The 18,409-nt window shown below is 30.8% G+C and overlaps 3 protein-coding genes and 1 non-coding gene across 6 annotated transcripts; 3 read left to right on the top strand and 1 right to left on the bottom strand.

Moving 5' to 3' along the window:
- Positions 1–108: 108 nt before the first annotated feature.
- Positions 109–2,063, bottom strand: LOC114076415. 2 transcript variants are annotated; one of them, XM_027915408.1, is made up of 3 exons: positions 1,924–2,063; positions 869–1,749; positions 110–778 (listed from the first exon to the last, which is right to left on the bottom strand). In XM_027915408.1, exons 2-3 carry the CDS (start codon positions 1,663–1,665, stop codon positions 502–504), a joined length of 1,074 nt encoding a protein of 357 aa, XP_027771209.1. In that variant the 5' UTR covers positions 1,666–1,749; positions 1,924–2,063; the 3' UTR covers positions 110–501. The 2 variants fall into 2 exon arrangements, with proteins under 2 accessions (XP_027771210.1, XP_027771209.1); XM_027915409.1 differs by lacking the exon at positions 1,924–2,063 and having other exon boundaries at positions 109–778; positions 869–1,822.
- Positions 2,055–3,861, top strand: LOC107014813 (probable RNA-binding protein EIF1AD). Its single transcript, XM_015214908.2, has 4 exons — positions 2,055–2,216; positions 2,297–2,372; positions 2,514–2,640; positions 3,466–3,861. The coding sequence occupies exons 1-4, from the start codon at positions 2,082–2,084 to the stop codon at positions 3,653–3,655; spliced, it is 528 nt and encodes a 175-aa protein (XP_015070394.1). The 5' UTR covers positions 2,055–2,081; the 3' UTR covers positions 3,656–3,861.
- A 1,830-nt stretch (positions 3,862–5,691) lies between these two features.
- On the top strand, positions 5,692–13,965 carry LOC107013866 (MLO-like protein 2). 2 transcript variants are annotated; one of them, XM_027915412.1, is made up of 15 exons: positions 5,692–5,930; positions 7,156–7,213; positions 7,341–7,448; positions 8,211–8,327; positions 8,620–8,680; positions 8,913–9,001; positions 9,581–9,655; positions 9,744–9,838; positions 9,943–9,992; positions 11,008–11,048; positions 11,155–11,328; positions 11,788–11,823; positions 11,897–11,964; positions 13,289–13,349; positions 13,463–13,965. In XM_027915412.1, exons 2-15 carry the CDS (start codon positions 7,187–7,189, stop codon positions 13,796–13,798), a joined length of 1,338 nt encoding a protein of 445 aa, XP_027771213.1. In that variant the 5' UTR covers positions 5,692–5,930; positions 7,156–7,186; the 3' UTR covers positions 13,799–13,965. The 2 variants fall into 2 exon arrangements, with proteins under 2 accessions (XP_027771213.1, XP_015069235.1); XM_015213749.2 differs by having other exon boundaries at positions 7,294–7,448.
- A 2,249-nt stretch (positions 13,966–16,214) lies between these two features.
- Positions 16,215–16,286, top strand: TRNAC-GCA. Its single transcript has one exon. It is a non-coding gene; the product is annotated as a tRNA-Cys (tRNA).
- The last annotated feature ends 2,123 nt before the right edge of the window (positions 16,287–18,409 follow it).

The following is an 18,409-nucleotide window of genomic DNA, read 5'->3' as shown; positions in this document are numbered from 1 at the left end:
CTCTGGATGCAAGGATACATTTCCACTGAAAAGTAACATCAGAAACTGATCATTAAATAAGAACTCTTCTTGAGACGGTTAACAAAGTATGAAGAATATAACTTATCAAAAGAGATGTGTAAGAGAGATATCAGTTCAATCTGAAAAGGTTCTATTGCAATTTTTCGACCCCTTGTATTTTGAGTTAAGAACAATAGAATTGTGTACTTAAGGAAGAGGAAGAAGCACCCATCAATAGTGACCTAAGCCATCAGGAAGACGAATTTTACCATTCATCTTTGCAAGAAAAAAGAAGGGGAACATGGATACTTGTCCTGGAATTAGGGATGTACATAGCAAGTCACATCCCAATCCAAAGAACAAAAGATGACGAGAAGTTGATCATCCACCTTTTGAATTCATAAAATGCACGATAGCAAAATCAAATTCAGTTAGTGCCAACAGTCGGAAGTGTCCATTTTATCATAAGGGGCATACTGGATGAACCATGGATGAAAAACTTCAACGGATGGTAGAAGTACAGTGAATGCAATGATAACATTTTCTGTAGATCATAGAGAGAGAAACATACCAAAATGGATTGTAATATATTGTTATAGGGGTGTCAATTAAACTCAGTGGCATACACAGAGGAGAAATAAAGTGATTTATTTTGCTTTGCAAGGAGCCATCGGAATTTCTTTTCTCCCTCTGCACCATCCAATAAGCAGCACGGCGCTGGTAAGGTCTAAGCTTAGGAAGCAAACCAGGGAGGTCATCATCAAGCATCGGCTCCTCCCTACAAACAACATCACAAATGAAAGACAAGTATGAGGAAATTTGCATATATCCAACATAAATTGAAACTTAAGTCAGCAGAACCACTCACTTTGATGGCTTAATAGCTTCATAGAAACTAGCTACATCAAACCTAGAAAGTTTCCTTGCAGAAGACGAACTTTCATCCAGCCCCGAAGCTAGACCAATATCCGCATGTGCTGCCACCTGGTATCCATATCTAGCCTCTGCTGTGACAACCTCTGGACGTAGCCAAGCCATCACATTCATCATGCTCTTTTTCCACAGCTGTCTGGATGTATCCAGAAGTGACTCACACCCATCAAAGGCACTTTTCAAAATCTCGACCTTCATCCGTATAGATGCTAAATAACTCGGAACAATAACAGGCCTCAATGTGAAGAACTTCAAACTAGCCAGATGGACTAACCCTGATATACCCTCATCAGGTCCATCAAAATTTCCCTCTATCAACACAACCGTTTCCTCCAAACCCTCTTTCTCCTGCTTTGCTACAATTTCAAGACATATACTAGTAGCAGATAATACAGGCCAATGACCCAACTTTATCCTAGTAAGATGCTCATTAACATTACTGACCCTAAACCTCAATAAATACCTTGAATCCCTGAAAAAATCCTCATCCAATACATAATTACCGAACTCATCACTAACATTCAAGTCTGATAAAACAATTTCAGAAATATCCATATGTTGGTCCGATAACCAATTAGACCTATCAATTTCAACAAAAAATGGCACATCAACTACAAAAGACTCATCTTTTTCCGCAGTTCCAGCATCTGTTTTACCGTTTAATTTCCCCTTAGGAACTTCTCCTTCCAAAATTCCAACAGAACGATTTGGCTTAGATTTCTTCCGACCCATTGCAGTAACAAGTAAGATATACAAAGTGCAATGCGGTTAACGGATAAAAATCAATCCTTTATTCTTATTCGAACAACCAAGAACCTGTAAATAATAAAGAGTCTCACATGAACTAACAAATAATTGGTACATAATTTGAACGGTTTCTCGGAAAACCAATAGAAGTGAAATAAGCTACAAAATTTCCGAGGTGAATTCTGTAGAGAATTGAAAAAAAAAAAAAAACTACTCTACTAGTACAAGCGACAGAAGGAAAACCTCAAATTTCGCGCGAGTATGAGCTTCGAGTTGTAGGAGTGCCAGGATATTCGAAACATTGGATTCATCTGTTTATGTACGTATACCCTATGAGGGTATTCAGGTCATTTCACATTTTAAAATTAGGAGACAAAACAGGGGGTTAGGGTTTTGCAGTAATGTGGAATGAAGAAGAAGGCATGAGAGGGGGAAGGAAGAATTTGAAGAGGGCTGTTGAGGAAGAATTTTTGACTCTTCAAAAAGGGCAAAGTATTATGCAGGTTTTGGACCTTCGAGGTTCAAATCTTATTCAAGTACGAACTTGTTTTCGTTTTCTGTATGAATTTTTTTTGGTATCAAACTTTTTGTTTTTCATTTTCTTTGGAATGTGAAGGTAAGGGATGCAAAAGGTGAAACATCATTAGCAATATTTCCAGCTAAATTTCAAAAGAGCATGTGGATAAAAACAGGTTTGATTTGGTAATTTCTTATCCAATGATTCATCATGCTTGTTGATTTTATGCATTTATTTTGTTGATATTGAATAGGTAAGAATAAACGCAAAGTGTTTTCGTTTGTGTTTGATCTTCTTTTTTTCGCTGGATCAATAGGCAATTTTGTTGTGGTTGATGAGAGTGGTAGAGAAGAAGCTACTGAATCAGGTAGAAAAGTGGGATGTGTTGTTACACAGGTTCTCTATTATGATCAAGTTCGTTTGCTTCAAAAATCACCAGAATGGTGAGACTTTGAAATTCAATCATCTATTTCTTTTCGCCTTTTTTATGGATTTTGGGAAAGAGCAGGGGATTGTTTTCATTCTAAAATCTCTTTTGAACTGGAAAAGAAGTAGGGTTATCGTGCTTGATGAGTCTATTTTTAAATCTCTATCGAAATGGATAAATTGTTTCTAGCTTGTGAGCTGTGAACGTGCTGCTAGCGTATACTTTTAGCTTGTTTACTTGCAACTAGCATATTTTACAAAGATTGTTGAGCTTAAGAATGATCACTGATGTATGGAAACAGGAGATGATCTCCTTATGATGATTTGAAGTTGTATTCTTATGCTTTTAACACTCATATGGGTTGTAGGAATATCGGATATACAACATTTTAAATTTTTGTGTTTTTACATCCACCTTCGACCTTGTTCTAGCAAGTCTGTAGGTTTTTCTGTTACATTTTAATATGTCAATCAGCTTACATACAGATGAAGCCTCTCAGTCACTACTCCGCGGAGTATGTTTAGTGTTGATTTCACGTAGTTTGTCATTTATATTCCAACGGGCTAACTTCAGTGATACTTTGGTCTGCATACTATCCACGTAATATTTGCAAAATAGAGGGTAACTTTTTGTGGGTCCGGCCCTTATTGAGACATCACACTTCCTCACGACATTCCTCTAGCTAAGACGTAATGACTTCAATCCACTGTGCAGTGCTGTCCAATTGGCTGGTAAGAGTCTGTCAGTGGATGCTCCTCAGTCACACTATGGTCTACAGCTCTTCTCCCTCAAATAGTTTTTGTTCAGAAATTTTCTTATGTTGTGTGTAATCCCTGTGTAGGCCAGAGATCTTCAAATCCACAGCAGTAGAGAGTTCGAAACAGGATAATACGCAATCACACAATTTCCAGATGAATGAAAGTGAAGACTCAAGTGATGATGGACTCCCTCCATTAGAAGCCAATACAAACAGATCAAATCCCTTTCAACAGGATTCGGAAACAGAATCTGATTCAGATACCGATCCCTGATCCATGTTTTGGTACATTTATGACTTCATTTCTTTTTTGCATATGAAGTAGGTGTAAAGACATTTAGTATGTGGCAGTCCAGTGTTATGAATTAAGGTCAATGAGCACATACTAATGTCTGATTAGCTTTTTTGCCTAATGTTGATAAAAATTTGTGATGCAAGGGTTTCAATATATATTTTACTGTATTTCCTTTGGATGTTTGACGATTTTGATATGTTTTACTTGAGTTGAGGGTCTATCGTACAAAGTCTCTCTACCTTCACAAAGGATCTCACTTCAGCATGCACATATCTTCTAGCGACGTGAAACGAATTAACACATACACGTTGCTTAACAGCCCTATGTTACACTCAGCTTTCAGTTCATATTGTTTTGGAATTAACTTTCTAGGTTCTTATATTTTGGCTAACCATAAGAGAATTTTTCAACAACTATGTACCTGTAGATTTTCACATATAATCATCTATTCCACCTACTTTTCATTTCATATTATCATGAGCTCTCTTGTTAAGGGTTGTATCGGTGGTTGGGGTGTCAAAGTGGCTGAGCAGCCTCAAGCAATGGCTGCCCATTGACCGCGGCTGTCATAGTTGTCAGAGATAACAGTCGAGTTTTAGGTTTTAGACTTCCCACGAGCTAGAGATCTCGATTCAAGCATTGAAAACATCCTTATTTTTACTATTTCGGAATATTTGATATTTAAGTATCCGTTCTTGACTTTTTCCATTCAAACCATAAATTTTCCATTAACACTGTTACAAGATATTTATAATACATCACAAAAAAGTTTCACCTTATATAAGTTTACATAGTTTTTGCATAAATTCAAACTAAATTTTTGTATGTTTTCATTGATCATCTTTAAAATTAATATCAAAAAGCTGTGAAAGCTACTTCTCTAACACCTTTGTTTGGCTGGTTGTTACCGATTTATATTATATTGTTTTATTAGTTTAAATACAAAAAATATTTTAATTATTACTTGGATTTTATTGTATCGTATCGTTTATATTCATGATTAGATAACAACGAAAAGATGCATTTTATGTAACAACCGATTTGATGTGATCACATCGTTACTTTAATATTTTCTTCTTATTTTATCCTTATTTATCATATTAATCATATCTCATCTTTTATTCTACTTTTTCATAGTAACTCTATATTGTACTCTTCTTCTATGTAATATTATATAATGACAGAGAACGATACAATCTATCCAAATAATATATTCATTACAATAATATTAATAAAATATAATATATTATAAAATAAGGTGTGAAAATCATCCAAACAGACATCTTATATTTCTAAAAAGATAAATCATTGCGTGTGTAGACACGCAAAACCAAAATATAGTGGTCATTAATCAAAATCTAAATTAAGATGAAAATGGTCAATTACGCATTCTATTATAAGCTTGACATCTGTCAATACTCAATACTATATAATAGTGCCAAAGACTTATGTCCCTTGTGAATTTTCAAACTATTAAGCTATTGGTGTATTTGATATCTATATCTACCATCCACTTCTTACTGTTGGACACGATATAAATATGTTACATCACAAAATGTTACATGTTAATAACGACTAAACCATATTGAACGTTATTTTTTGTTTTTATATACAAGTTTAGTCATGACTCAGCTGATTGTACTATGACTTTCTCTTCCAATGTTTGGTGGAAAATATACGAGTAATTACCTTAAATATTTTTCTATGTTAAAAGATATTTGCATAGTGGTTGACTGGTTGTAATTGTTACAAGTTCGGTTGAAATTAGTACTTTTATTTAAATTATATATTTGTATTAAAAAATTTATTAAATATGTATAAATATTAAATATAAAATCTAATTATTAAAATTCAAAATTATCGTTATAAAATTTCAAATTCATAAGGTTAAAATGTTAGAAGGATACTTTTACATGTTATAATATATGAATAGCTTCTTTAAATTGACTCGAGTTTTGAAAAGTCGTCAATATGTTTTCTCTATAAATACAAATATATACCATATAGCTCATATCTACATATATATTTAAAATATAAAGCCTTTGTTTTTTCTCAAAGAAGTCTCTCACAAATTTCCCTTATCATAAAAAAAAAAGTTGTATAATATTGAAGCTTAATGGCTAGCACAAGCTGTATTAGAACGTGTGATGAACGTCCTCTAGATGAGACACCAACATGGGCTGTAGCCATGGTTTGCTTTGTATTAGTTGTAATTTCCCTTTTCATTGAACAACTTATTCATCATCTTGGAGAGGTAAACATTCATTTACCTTTCATATTTTTATATATGTTTGAATCACAAAATTATATGTTGCCTTTTAGTGATTTGTGTTTATACAAGTCCATGCTGCTATTAGTGAGGAAAACACAAATTTTTAGGAGGAGAGGGACCAAAATGTTTAAGAGGAAAAGTAGCAAGGGGCAAAACTTAAAAACTTCTACATGCAATTTTATTATAGGTAAATATAGTATAATATCATATTAACTTATTAACTTATAGAGTTGTTAATATGGACTAACTTTCCTCAGCTTATGCGTCGACTTTGAAATTTGACGAGCTAATTGGACCAGCTCACTATTTTGATAGGCCTTAAAATAGTCAACCCCTGTAATATGTGGGCAGCGGATTGGGGCTATTGGTTCATCATTTTTTTCAAAACACATTCTTTAACTCTCTCCGTTTCACAACGAATGATCTGGTTTGATTTGATACGCAGTTTAAGAGTATAAAGAAAACTTTTATATCTTGTAATCCTAAATTAAAGTTGGTTAAATGTACAAAATTGTCCTTTGATCTTGTAGTCTTAAACATGTCACGTGGAAAGTTGGAATTCAAATGTTACCAAAAAAAAGAGTCATTATTTTTTATACTAACGTAAAATAAAATAATTGAAAAGAATTGCTTAAATTTGTCAATACTTTATGTCCTTGTCATCGACGTCAAGAATGTGTTGTCACGTAGTCACAAGTAATAAAATGGTTAGATTATAAGGGTCGGTTGGTTTGATAGAGTGCATTAAAAAAAATAATGTATGCATTAGCGTTGTGTATTATCAAAACTTTGTTTGGTATTTTTTTTTTAATTTATGTATAACAAATGTATGTATTAGCACGTTTAAAGACTTAATTGCCTTTAAAACCTTTTTTTACATCTTTTGGAGGATATCCTTATAAATAATTTTTTATGCAATGTATGATATTTTTAATGCATCAAATCAGACAATGTATAAAAATAATCTTTGTAAAATCAATACAAGCATAACTATACATGCATTATTAAGGTAAAACATTATTAGTACTCTCTATTTAGCATTATTAATCTTATACACTCTATCGAACGAACCATTAAAATTGTTACGAGCGATATGATATTAAGACCTACGGTTATGGCGCTTGCATATTCAATAGAAGTGTTACCCCTCTCTATTTCTACAAATATCATATTGTTAGCATTTTTATATTTCTTAATGTTTTTATAGTGGTTATGGAAGAAACAAAAGAGACCATTGTATGAAGCACTTGAGAAGATCAAGTCAGGTAAAAGAAATTTTGTTTTTTCATTACAAAATCATTGATTTTTGGACTAATAATTTTATTTTGTATTTATCGTGATGCAGAACTCATGTTATTAGGGTTTATATCCTTATTCTTGACGGTTGTACAGGATCCTGCGTCTAAGATATGTATTCCTAGGAGTGTTGGACGCTCTTGGCATCCATGTGACATAAACAAACATATTGATGACCAATATCTCGATCCATGTAGAATTAAGGTATTCTTTCGATCGAAACTCAAAGGGTTACCCCTTTCTAAGAGCTTACACCCTTTATGTTCTCTTGATCAAAGACATCTCTCTGGTTTATTGAGAATACTAACCCTCTAGACAACTCAACCTCTAAATTTTACTTACTATAGAAGTAAAGACACAAATCTAAACTCTAGCCACTATAACATCAAAACCACTCAACTTTACTAGAATGGCAAAACATACCATTAAGATTGACTTTATTATTGTTATAATTGGTGAAGTTTTATAATTTCACTTTTATAATGGATAGTTCAATTGCTAACAAATATTGATTTTCTTTTTTACTATTGTAAGGACAAAGTGTAGTTATTTTAATAGCAAAATAATTTAATAGTTTTTTAAAGATCAATATTTATGAGTAAAATTAACCAAGAGAAATGTCTTATATATATTGATTTTAAAAAATTCTACTTTGAATCTTTTTTTTCTACTTTGAATATCAAGATAGAGTTCGTTGATCTAAATAAATCATTCTTCCGGCCTCTCTCCGCTCCCCACCCCGAAACTGACTCGAGTTCTAAGATATTTGTTAATTACTAACGAAAATTTAAATTAATCAGGTCAAAATTAATGAGTGTCAGGTAAGTAATGGTTAAAAAAAAAAAGAGGGACAATGATTCCTTCTTTTATTAAAGTCGAATACTTACTTATATTTGGTATTGATCTAATATGACCATAGAATAAATATGTTGCTAACTTGCCTTATATATTCTGATTGAAATGCAGGGGAAACTCCAATTTGCTTCAAAATATGCAATTCACCAACTCCACATTTTTATCTTTGTGTTAGCCGTTGCACATGTGTTGTATTGTATTACCACTTTGGGAATTGGCAAACTAAGGGTAACTTCTTAAGATATATTTAGTACTCCATTTCTTTTATATAATAATAATTATCCTAAGTACTCACTCTTTTTTCTAAAAAAAAAAAAATAAATAAAAAGAATTTTCAATTTTATGATTCTAAAATAAAGTTGTGCCCTAAAACATATCGCGTGGAAAACTGTAATTAAAGTGCTATTAAAAAAGAAAAATGGTCATTCTGTTTTAAACAGATTTTTTTTTTAAAAAAAGCGATCATTCTTTTTGTAACAAAATAGACGGTAATTGATGATTTTTGTACATTGAAATGCAGATGAGGACATGGAGAGCTTGGGAGGATGAATCTAAAACAATTGAATACCAATTCTATAACGGTTAGTTTTATTGATCAGTATTCAGGGCAATGTTCTTGTTAATATTTAATTAATATTACTTAAAATAATTTATTCTAATTAACTTTTTTTGTGTTCAATTATTTTATAGTTCCACATTACATATGCTTAAACATATTTTCACTTTTTCACTTCATTTTTTGATTGGTAAGTTCATAATATATACAAATTAAAAGAGAAAAAAATATTATAATTTTTTTTGTTGTTGTTGCAGATCCTGAGAGATTTAGATTTGCAAGAGAAACATCATTTGGACGTAAACATTTGCATTTCTGGAGCAACTCTCCAATTCTTCTCTGGATAGTATGATTAAATTTTTTTTCGTTTTTATTTCCTCTAATTTAAAAGCTATAAAATTTAATTATTTTTTTAAATTAAAAATGTTTATTTTTTTAAAATATGGTTGATTTGTATTGGGTTTTATTTGCCCTAAATTTCTTACCATGTATAGGTTTTCCTTTTAGGAAAAGGTTTTGAATTGACTAATCCCTTTTCTGGTAGGAAAAGGTTTAGGGCTCTATAAATAGAGGCATGTTCCTTCTAACTTAATCAGCATTCACAATGTAGTCTTAAGGGCTTTGAGAGTTTTGGTTAGAGGGGAGAAATTGTGGGTCACAAGTTCGATACGTTATCACTTGTGTGAACCTCCCATGTATTCTGAGTGAATTGGTTGAGGTTGTTTCTCTCTGTATTTTGTACTCTCATATTTATAGTGGATTGCTCATCTCCTTTGTGGACGGAGGGCGATTGACCGAACCACGTTAAATTTTTGTGTCTTTTGGAATATTTCTCGTTGTCTTCTTACTCGTGGTCTTTCGAAGTTTGCTTTGCTAGCTTCCGCGTTTACACCTGCTTATTTCCGATCCTAACAATTTGTTCCAGGTTTGTTTCTTCAGACAGTTCTATGCATCAGTTGAAAAAGTAGACTATCTTACCCTTAGACATGGCTTTGCTATGGTAATTAATTTTGATACAACTTCTTAAAATTATCAGATAGTGGGAAATATTAATTTAATATTGATGATATTATTTTGGATGATGACAGGCACATTTAGCACCTCAGCAAGAAAAGAATTTTGATTTTCAATTGTATATAAATAGAGCACTTGAAGAAGATTTTAAAGATGTTGTGGGAATAAGGTTAGCTAAACAAATCATAATTATTACTTTTTTCTCTTCAAATAGTAAAAAAAAAAATGTAGTATATGTTATTCATGAGAATTTCACCCTCTTGTATGTGGCAGTCCACTGTTATGGATGTTTGCAGTCCTCTACTTTCTCACAACTACCAATGGTAAGCTACATTGAGATAAAAAAATTTGGATTTAATTATATGAGTAAAATAAAAATAATTAATTTTGATTTGGGTCGTTTGATAGCTGATAAAAGTTATGAAGGTATTAGTAATGTATGAATAAGCTATGAGGGAATCTATATCAGTATTAGTTATTCCACCCTTCATTCTATCTATTTTATAATTGATTAATAACTTATGGGGGTCGTTTGGTAATTGCATAAAATAAACTTTATTCATATATTAGAGTCCGTATAACTTATACGATATTTGGTAGGTTGATAACAAAAAAGTTATTCATGTATATAATTAATACGATGTTTGGTAGGTGGATAAGAAAAAAAATTATTCATGTATAGAATTAATACGACATTTGGTAGGTACATAAGAAAAAAAAAATATTCATGTATAAAATTAATAGGACACTTGGTTAACAATTTTAAAAATTAGCATAACTAATACATACATAAGTTATGAGGAAATTTATGTAATATTTATGCGCCGTAAGAAGTGAAATAATTAATACATATAGCTAAAACATGAATAAAAAGTTAAAATGACAGATCTTATCATTTACACTTGATTACTTTCTTCTTCTACATAATTAAATAAATATTTTAATTAAGATACAAAGTTAAAAGAATGAAAGAATATAATTGTAAAAAAATGTTTTAATTTTAAAAAAATATAATTTTACTAATTTTTAATATAAAAAATCGACATTCAAACAAATAATTTATGCATAACTAAACTCTACATAATAAACCTTACATAGCTAATACTTATATAACTAATATCTACATAACTAATATCTGCACAGCTAATACACATATAACTAATACTTCCATTACTAATATTTGCATAACTAGTATTTACATTACTAATACACCCTAAACATTTTAACCAACCATTAAATATGATATTATTTATACAGAATTTAATTTCTCCATAACTAAACTACCCAAAATATTTTGGATCATATATTTCAATTGTTACTAATAGATTTGTGCTTCAGGTTGGTATTCATACTATTGGCTGCCATTCATTCCTTTAATTGTAAGTCAATCCAGAGTACCACATATTTTCTATTCTTATATTTAATTTTCTAATTCTACTATTAATTAATGTGTTTCATTATGTAATTAAAGTAATTTTTTTGCAGATAATATTACTGGTGGGCACAAAATTACAAGTGATTATAACAAAAATGGGATTAAGGATTAAAGAAAGAGGAGACATTGTTAAAGGAACACCATTAGTTGAACCAGGGGATGATCTTTTCTGGTTTAATCGTCCTGATCTTTTGCTCTTCTTCATTCACTTTGTTCTCTTTCAGGTTATAATTAAGTCATAATATATATATGCTCTTTAACTTGGCTTTAAATTATATTTATGCCCTTCAACTTTGGATATGCACAAATAAATATTTAAACTTGTATAAAGTTGAACAAATAGACACACATATCCCACATGTCATTTTTTGTCCTACGTGATGTCCTACATGTATTGTTCCATGTAGGACTCATTAGTTTATTTATTTAAAAGTTGGATAGTTAAAGTGTCTGTTTATGCATTATGAAAGTTGAAGGTCAAAGTTAAAATTTGAAATCAAATTTATGATTCCAATATATATATTATGCCAATAATTAATTACACTTACTAATTAATGGATTCGAAATCAACGTTTGTTTATGAAATCGATCTGATAAATTTCAACTTCAAATCCCGAATTGAGAATTTGATGAAAATATGTTTGTTCTAATAATTACTACTACTACTTTGTTTGGTTTTCCAGAATGCATATCAACTTGCTTTCTTTGCTTGGAGCTGGGTAAGTAGCTTAATTATTGAATTTTAACTAGTATTATATATATATGTATCATCATCTTTTTTTTTTTGTGCAGTGGAAATTTAATTTACCATCTTGCTTCCACAAAAATGTAACAGACATAGCCATAACACTTTCCATGGGGTGAGCATTTTTACTATTCCCTCTGTCTCATTTTATATATGAGTTAGTTTAACTTAACACATGAAAATTTAAAAGGGAAAGAACAATTGCCTTTGAAATTGTGGTCTAAATAAGGTATAGATGATTATATGTGTATAAATCATTTTATTAAAAATAAAATAAGCATTTTAAAGTTAAATTGTTACTTAAGATAGAAAAATATCTCATTATTTTTTAGATTTATGCGGAAAAATCTCATTATCTTTTCTTTATAACTCAAATTCTATAACTTATTATTTTTACATAATTAAACAAAGAGTAAAACGATGGTCGTCAATATGGGCTAGATCTGTTGGGTCGGTGTGGCTTAACCCGTGATTTGGTAGGGATGAACTATGATTTTTGGAGTCCATTTAAGAAAAAGGTTTTTCAGCCTAGCCTGAATAAACTTGTCAATTTGTGGAGCTTGAGAAATATAGATGTGGGCCAAAAAAATTAATAAAAATAAAATAATTAAAAATAACAGACACTCAAAATTTGTTTTAAATTTAAAATATTACAATTTTAAATACAAATTATGTTTTTAAAATATGTACTATATAAAATAAAGTTCCTAAAATTTCTAGGGAGTCACTACATATGTCTAGTTTTTGTGTTTTATTATGATCATTGGAAAACAATTAGATCAATATTTCTATTTAGCTATTTATGTTTTTACTTGAAATCAAACTTAATAAATATTATATAGATAATTTTACTTGTGTATTTGATTAACAAGTAATAACACTAGTCAATATTTATGATACTCCCTCCATTTAAAAAAGAATGACCTTCTTTCCTTTTTAGACTGTTTGAAAAAGAATGACCTCTTTTTTTTTTTGGTAACAACTTTTCACGTGGCATGTTTAAGAACACTAGATTAAAGGACAATTTTGTACATTTGACATAAATTCAATTTAGGACCACATGATCAAAAGTCTTCTTTATTTTCTCAAACTCCATTCCAAGTCGAACTAGACCATTTTTTGTGAAACGGAGGGAGTAATATTTTTAAATTATAATTTAATAAAAAATTTATAAAAATATACTTTTAAGAAAAGAAGGCTGACCCTACAAAGTCTATAGCCCACACACTTGTTGGCTGAGCCGGTTTTTTTTTTAACCCACATAAAAATGGGCTAACCCAGCCTAATCCATCAAATTGCAAAGCCCGAATGAAATGAATCAGCCCATATTGACAGCTCTAACTAAAACCCTCTTTGTCTTATATTTCGTCTATTTTTGTGGCCATTATATAAAAAAGCATATTTAACTTATTGTTGGATTTTGATGTTGCTATAATTAGGGCTCTCATTCAAGTTCTTTGTAGCTACGTGACACTCCCCCTATATGCCTTAGTTACTCAGGTATATATTCTCTTCATCTCTCCTCGATCCATGAATATACAATTAGGAATATTTAAGTTATACATACTTACAAAAAAAAGTGAATATATTTAATTTGTTGTAAAATTTTGCAGATGGGATCAACAATGAAACCAGTTATCTTTGGTGACAACGTGGCATACGCGATACGGACATGGCATCAGACAGCAAAGCAACGGGCAAAAGACGGGCGTCCATCGAAAAATGCGAGTCCAGTGAGAAGCAGGGCAGTGTCACCATTGCGTGGAGGTTCCTCTCCAGTTCAACAAAAACACGGGCAGTTATATCCTCCATCACCTAATCCTTCGCGTAGGAGGAGTGGAGGTAATCCAGAATCGAGTTCTAGGCAAATCTTTGATGATGGAAGTCATGAGCAATCTGAAATTGAAATTACCTTGAATGATTTATCACTTGAAAACAAATTAAGTTGAACTTGTTAGGGTCCGATCCATGTACGTATATAGTTAAGTAGTACGTCTTGTACGTGTTTACTTTTGAAATCTTTATCTTTGTATAATTGTACGTGGGAACTAAGCTATGAAGCACCAAGTGTGTGAATGTATTTTTGGTAAATTTATAGACTTGCAAGTTGCACATATATTATGTTGGTTCTTATGTTAAAAGTGATCTAGCTCACTACTCGGGATTTGAAGTCTTTAGGTGCATCAATATTATTTTAGCTTAATTAATATGAGCTTAAGAATAAATTTAAAATAAAAATAATAAAATAGGGCTCTAGTTGGATTCAAGTCTATATAATCGGCGGTTTGGGTTATACAAGCAACACAAGCAGTGGCGTAGCCATATGATGGTCAGGAATTGAACAATCTTTATCGAAAAAAATCGTATAAACAAGTAAAATAATACACGTCGAAATGATTAAATAACATATTTTGTAAACCATTAACATAATAAGTTGTTATAGCCTAGTGATTTCACATCCTTAGAATGAGGAAGTGCTCGTGTGTTCGAATCTCATCAATTCTATTTTTTGAAAAGAGACATATATATACACATGACTTTTTCAAAGTTAACGGGTGCACACCCACACCTATAAGCTATAGGGGTGGTTCCGCCTCATTAGAGCTCATTTAAGACCACTAACCACATTTACGAACTCATGAAAATGATTAGGAAATATCATATATTAGTGCACTTGGTGCACTTACCTATCTTGCTATTACTATACATCATGATATAATATTTATTTTTGTTAATATACAAGAAAGACATAATTTCCCTTTTGCGTGGAGATATCTGTGTGAAGTCAAATACTGTTATGGATTTATTATCTCTAATCAATATTGTCAAAGAAATATTAATTATGCAAAATGTAGGATGATTATTTGATATACATAAAGTCATATCACACTTAAGTTATGTCAAGTTATTTTACAAGACAATCAATGGCAAATGAAAGTGCCTACAACATGATTGTTGTTATGAACAAGTTGAATGAACAATTTACTTTTCACAGCGAGGTCAAGAAGAGTGATTTTTAAGAATGCATTTGTCTAAGCTAAAAACTTCATCATATCGATGAAACAAAAAAATGATATATCAGGATGAGTTCATGAAAATAACATTTTCGTGAATGTGAACTGGTAACAAGAACACTATCAATATTAACATTTGATCAGAAGCTAGTATGTAAGATCAGATGATATCATCACAAGAATTTAAGTGATATTTTAATCATGGGAGTATAATACACGTTTATTTATTTTCTTGACTGGGGTTTGTTCCACCGATTTTTTTGGCAAGATTTTTAATAAGGCAACAAATAATGCGTATTACTATATATGTATACTTTTTTTCCTTCACAATTTTTTTTCCATGGATGTTTTCCTTGTAAGGTTTTAATTAGGCATGTTATCTATGGACATTTAAGGAGAAGTATTATAAAATGTTATGGTGTGGATGTCCACTAAACCAAGAAGTTACTCTCACTAATTATCTACATTACTTCCTTCCATCATGAAGATAACATCCACCTCTATGATCATATTATTACAACCTTACACCTCCATAACCTCCTTCTTTATATACATGATTAATGTCATGATTATGAAAAACCTTTTGCACGCCTCTATGTAACACTATAAATAGAGGTATAAGGTTCATATCCTAGAGCAGTGGCGAAGTTAGGATTTTTAAGAAGGGGGTTCAATATCTAAAGAGGTAAAAACACGAACTTATCGAATGAGGATTATACATACATAAAAAATAATAATTTAACAATATATAAATAGTAGCATTTTTCGCCGAAGGAAATTCGGATGAACCCCCTTAATGTACGCTGGCTCCGCACCTGTCGTAGAGACTTGACTACATGGAAGAATAAGAAAATTTTTCATCTCTTGTCCATCTATATATACTTGTATTGCTCTTATCTAATATATTTCTTGTGTACTTTCTTGCTTATATTATCACTCTTTTAACTTAGTTTTACAACACGTTATGATCTTTAATACTTTTTGGATTGTTGTTAACTATTGCTTATTTAAATATTATATTTGTTATGTCTGTAATTTAAGTCTAATTGTATTGTATCATTAAATTTGTCTTTGTATAATGATAAAAAGTTGCATATTTTATGAAATGATCGATTTAGTGTGATCGTGTCGGTATCATATTTTCTTCATGATTTTTAAGGTAAGAACGGGGAGGAACATATTTTATTCATATATCCTATTATTCTTCTATGAATAAATATGAATTAATACTTATCACTATCAAAATTCATAATCATTGTACGTGCATTATGATTTTGGTTATTCCTTAGGTAGAAGCAAGAATTGTTTAACAATGACTAGTAAATTGTAATTGAAATTATAGCATCAACTTGGGTCCATAGCTCAGTGGTAGAGCATTTGACTGCAGATCAAGAGGTCACCGGTTCGAACCCGGTTGGGCCCTAAACCTTCTAAACCTTTTTCTAAATTAGAGTGGTCGGATATTTTTTTTTTTGATTAACTCTACATGCTCTAATTTCACAAAATTAGATATAAGGATAGTAGTAGGGGTGTTCACGATTTGGAAAAAAATGGATGCTAATAGAAAAACTGAATCAAACCAATTTTTCTTTGGGTTAGGTGTGGTTTCGTTTTAGATTTAAAAAATTGGTAGTATATGAGTTGGTTATTGTTTTGTTCAAAAAATCCGAAGAAATAACTGAATCGAACCAACAAATTACATACATATATTTATTAGTATACATACATAACATATTATTTTTAGGGAAAAGGATAAAAATTTCCTTAAACTATGTGAAAAGAACAAAAATGCTCCCGTTTGTAGTTTGGTCCAAAATGCCCTTATTGTTATTTAATGGATAAAAAAAGTTCATTTTCCAAATAAATATATTATTATTTTCTTTTTGACACATTTTTTTAATTAATGTTTTCTCAAACAATTAGAAAATGTTTATCTTACTTTAATTCAGAAAAAAATAAAAAATGAAAATATTTTTTATTTTATCAGTATACTTTTTATCGTTTTATAAATATAAACTAATGATAGATATACTACGATCTTATATATATGGCATATATTATCAATCGAACGAGTACATGAAATTGTTCCATTTTAATTGATAAATGAGATTAATAAGAAAAAAAATATTTCCTACATTTTTATTTGTTAAAGTGAATTTTGAAGAAAGTAAACAAGAATAGTGTTCCTTAATAATATTTTAATTAGGAAGAAGGTGTGTTTTAAAAAAATAATATATATTATTTGGAAGGGCATTTTTGACCCATTTTGTAAATATAGGGGCATTCATGGACTAAAGTATTGACTGCAAAGACATTTTTGAGCCAAAGTATTGACGATAAGGGCATTTTTGAGCCAAACTATAAACAAAGGACATTTTTGACCCCTTTTCTTTATTTATATAAACAATTTTAAAGATCGAGGTGAGAATATTTATCTTTTTGGTGTTATATATATGAGCGTGTGTAGACAATTCTTTATAAGATTGAAAGTATCACTATCTCTTTCTTTTATGCCAAAATAATGAATTTTGAAGTTTTATTCATAGTAAATTCAATGAAGGAAAGTTCTGTAATGTCAGTCATTCTAACTATTTTTCTTTTAAATGGATTGTTGTCATTTTTCACATTTTGAATGAATTCTTTCTTTTATTTTTGTCAATGATTAATAACCAAATAACCAAATCGAAATTGATAACAATCATATATATATATATATATGAATGATTTGATTTGATTTGATTTTGATAACTTTAAAATCGATTAAGTTGATTTGGTTTTGATTTTGACCAATAATTAATCCAAACTGACCCGTGAGCACTCCTAGATAGTAGTGTACACACACTGTCACGACCCAAAACGAGCCGCGAGTGGCACCCACATTTATTCTCCTATGTGAGCGAACCAACCAATCTAATCCCACTTTCTTACCAATATTTCAACCATAATAAACAGAATATAATGCGGAAGACTAAAAACTCATTAATATAACCAATAAATAACTTCTAAAATTTAATACTTATTATTATTCCCAAAATCTGGAAGTCATCACCACAAGAACATCTATCCTCAAATTACTAAATCTAAGAGTATCTAAGAAGCTAAAATAAGTTAAACAGCTAGTCCATGCCAGAACTTCAAGGCATCAAGACATGAATGAGAGAGAATCAGTCCAAGCTAGGAACAATAGCTCACCCTGAAATCTGACGTGATGAAGACTGGCTAGAGTTGAGGACGAGTTGAAGTCGATGGCACGTTTTCTGCACTCCACAATTAACAAAGAAAAACAAATACAAATAGGGGTCAGTACAAGGCACAAGTACTGAGTAGATATCATCGGCCAACTCAAAATAGAAAGCAATATGTTTCAGATAATAACATAAAATCAACTAATATTCTTAACAGGTGACAACAACATTTACCATAACCCTTGGCCACAACACCAAGCACATCTATGAGGACTCAAGCCTCCACACCATACTCATTTGGGAAACAGGTTCTTTAGATTGAGTATATTAACATATTTCAAGATTCATTCTCTTTACTATC

This window comes from Solanum pennellii, chromosome 3 (assembly GCF_001406875.1).
Source record: "Solanum pennellii chromosome 3, SPENNV200".
Lineage (NCBI taxonomy): Eukaryota > Viridiplantae > Streptophyta > Magnoliopsida > Solanales > Solanaceae > Solanum > Solanum pennellii.
Note: the sequence above shows the minus strand (reverse complement) of the source record. Positions and strands in the feature narration are given on the sequence as shown.